The 1,744-nt window shown below is 45.9% G+C and overlaps 1 protein-coding gene across 2 annotated transcripts in view; it reads left to right on the top strand.

The window, feature by feature from the left end:
• Positions 1 to 1,744, top strand: part of Sntg1 (syntrophin gamma 1) — a 336,640-nt gene that overhangs the window by 68,470 nt on the left and 266,426 nt on the right. For both annotated transcript variants that reach the window (XM_004633382.1, XM_004633383.1), the window contains exons 5-6: positions 180 to 223; positions 307 to 348. In XM_004633382.1, coding sequence (XP_004633439.1) covers positions 180 to 223; positions 307 to 348 — 86 coding nt within the window. The remainder of the gene's footprint in view (positions 1 to 179; positions 224 to 306; positions 349 to 1,744) is intronic.

Here is a 1,744-nt window from a genome sequence, read left to right as displayed (position 1 = left end):
TAAAGTGGATTGAAACATATTATAGTTTTACATTTCCATTCTTTGTGGATTTGCAAAGATATTAACAACATAGAGCATTTAATTTTGCTTCATGTGTCCATTTAACCTTCAATTTAAGACATTTTTGTGTGTGTGGTGAAAGTAGCAAATTCATAGTTATTTGTTCTTTTCATTCACAGCGGAACTTTCAGGGTTGCTCTTTATTGGAGATGCAATTCTACAGGTACATATTTTATCATTATATCTTCAAAACAAGAGCCAATTTGTAGACTGCTGTATGAAACTATGCCTTTATATTCCTTTCAGATAAATGGAATTAATGTGAGAAAATGCAGGCACGAAGAAGTGGTGAGTTTACTTTCCCTTAATGTCATCCTTTTCTTCCTGTCCAAATAAGGATTTAGTGCAGTGTCAAAAACTATCATTCTGTTCATTAAGCAGGGATGACATTGGTATCGTGTGTTATCAGCTTTTTAGGGGATCTTCTACTTTTTCCTCTCAGAAATATGTTAGAAAGTACAGTCTATGTTGAACTGCATGTCAAAGAAATACTTATGAATGGCATTTGCTATATTTTTCCACAATTTTCTATTAATCTCTACCAGCTTATGTACACCCCAAATACCTCTAGGTGGAATATATTTTTAAGTCCTGGAAATGTTATAAGATTATAAATAAAGAATTAGAGATAGAAATTGGGAGGGCTCATTTCTTCCCTGTCCCTTAGCAGCCAGGAGCAGGCTATGACATGAAGGGGCTGTCACGCTCCTTCCCTGACACAGGCACGGCAATTTCCTCTCAGAGGAAGTACAGGAGCTTTTAGCACAGAAGCTGAGCCTGTCCTAAGTACCCCGCAGCTGCTCCAGAAGATATGGCCCTGGCTGCCACAGCCTTGACATGCTGACCTATTCCACACGGCCCTGCCTCAGATCAGTCTAGCTGACTTTGCCCGGCTCCTTATATACACCCTCCTCTCACCTCCTGCTTTTGTAGGTGGAGCAGGGTTCCTTCTGGCATACTAGTACAGTGCTGCTGCACAGGGCATAAGAAAGCCCTCACTCAAGAGGTCTTACTTCCTGTTCCAGTGGCCCTACTTCCTGTTCAGTAGGTCTTGTTTCCTGTTCAGGAGATCTTACTTCCTGTTCAGGTGATTCTACCTCCAGTTCAGCTGGACGGGGCTGAGTAGGCTACCCTAACAGAGCTTGTTAGCATCAGAGGTCATGACCCCTGAAGACTCAGGGGGTACAGGTGGGCAGCAGCAGGCACTGAAGACTGAAGATGTGTTGTGTGTGGCCCGGGGCCAATGGGCCAAAGGGAGGACTAGAGCTTCTGTGAAGCCCAAGCCAAAGCCATCAGAAAAGGCCCAGGCCCAGGGTAGGTCTAGAAGCAGCCGCAGGCCTATATCAGTGAAGGCAAGTTAGATCTCAAAGTGTACCTGAGGCCTAAAGAGTGATGCTGCTGGACAGAGAACAATAAAAGGGCTGAGGGGTGTAGTGGGCAGCCAAGGGAGGTTGTTCCAGAGGAGCCAGGGATGCAGCACACCAGGCTGATTGGGACCCAGAACACAATGATGTTGTTAGAAGCCACTGGGAGCTGCAGCATTAAGAGCCCAGAACCATAACACTGGGAGTTAAGAGGCCCCGGCCCCCAAGGCTCAGAGCTAAGGCACTGAGGGCCAAGAGCCACTGCACTGAACACCCCGGGACCACTGACCTCAATGGGGCAGTGCCATGCCAACTCGAGG

This window comes from Octodon degus, unplaced genomic scaffold, assembly GCF_000260255.1.
Source record: "Octodon degus isolate 3935 unplaced genomic scaffold, OctDeg1.0 scaffold00054, whole genome shotgun sequence".
Lineage (NCBI taxonomy): Eukaryota > Metazoa > Chordata > Mammalia > Rodentia > Octodontidae > Octodon > Octodon degus.
Note: the sequence above shows the minus strand (reverse complement) of the source record. Positions and strands in the feature narration are given on the sequence as shown.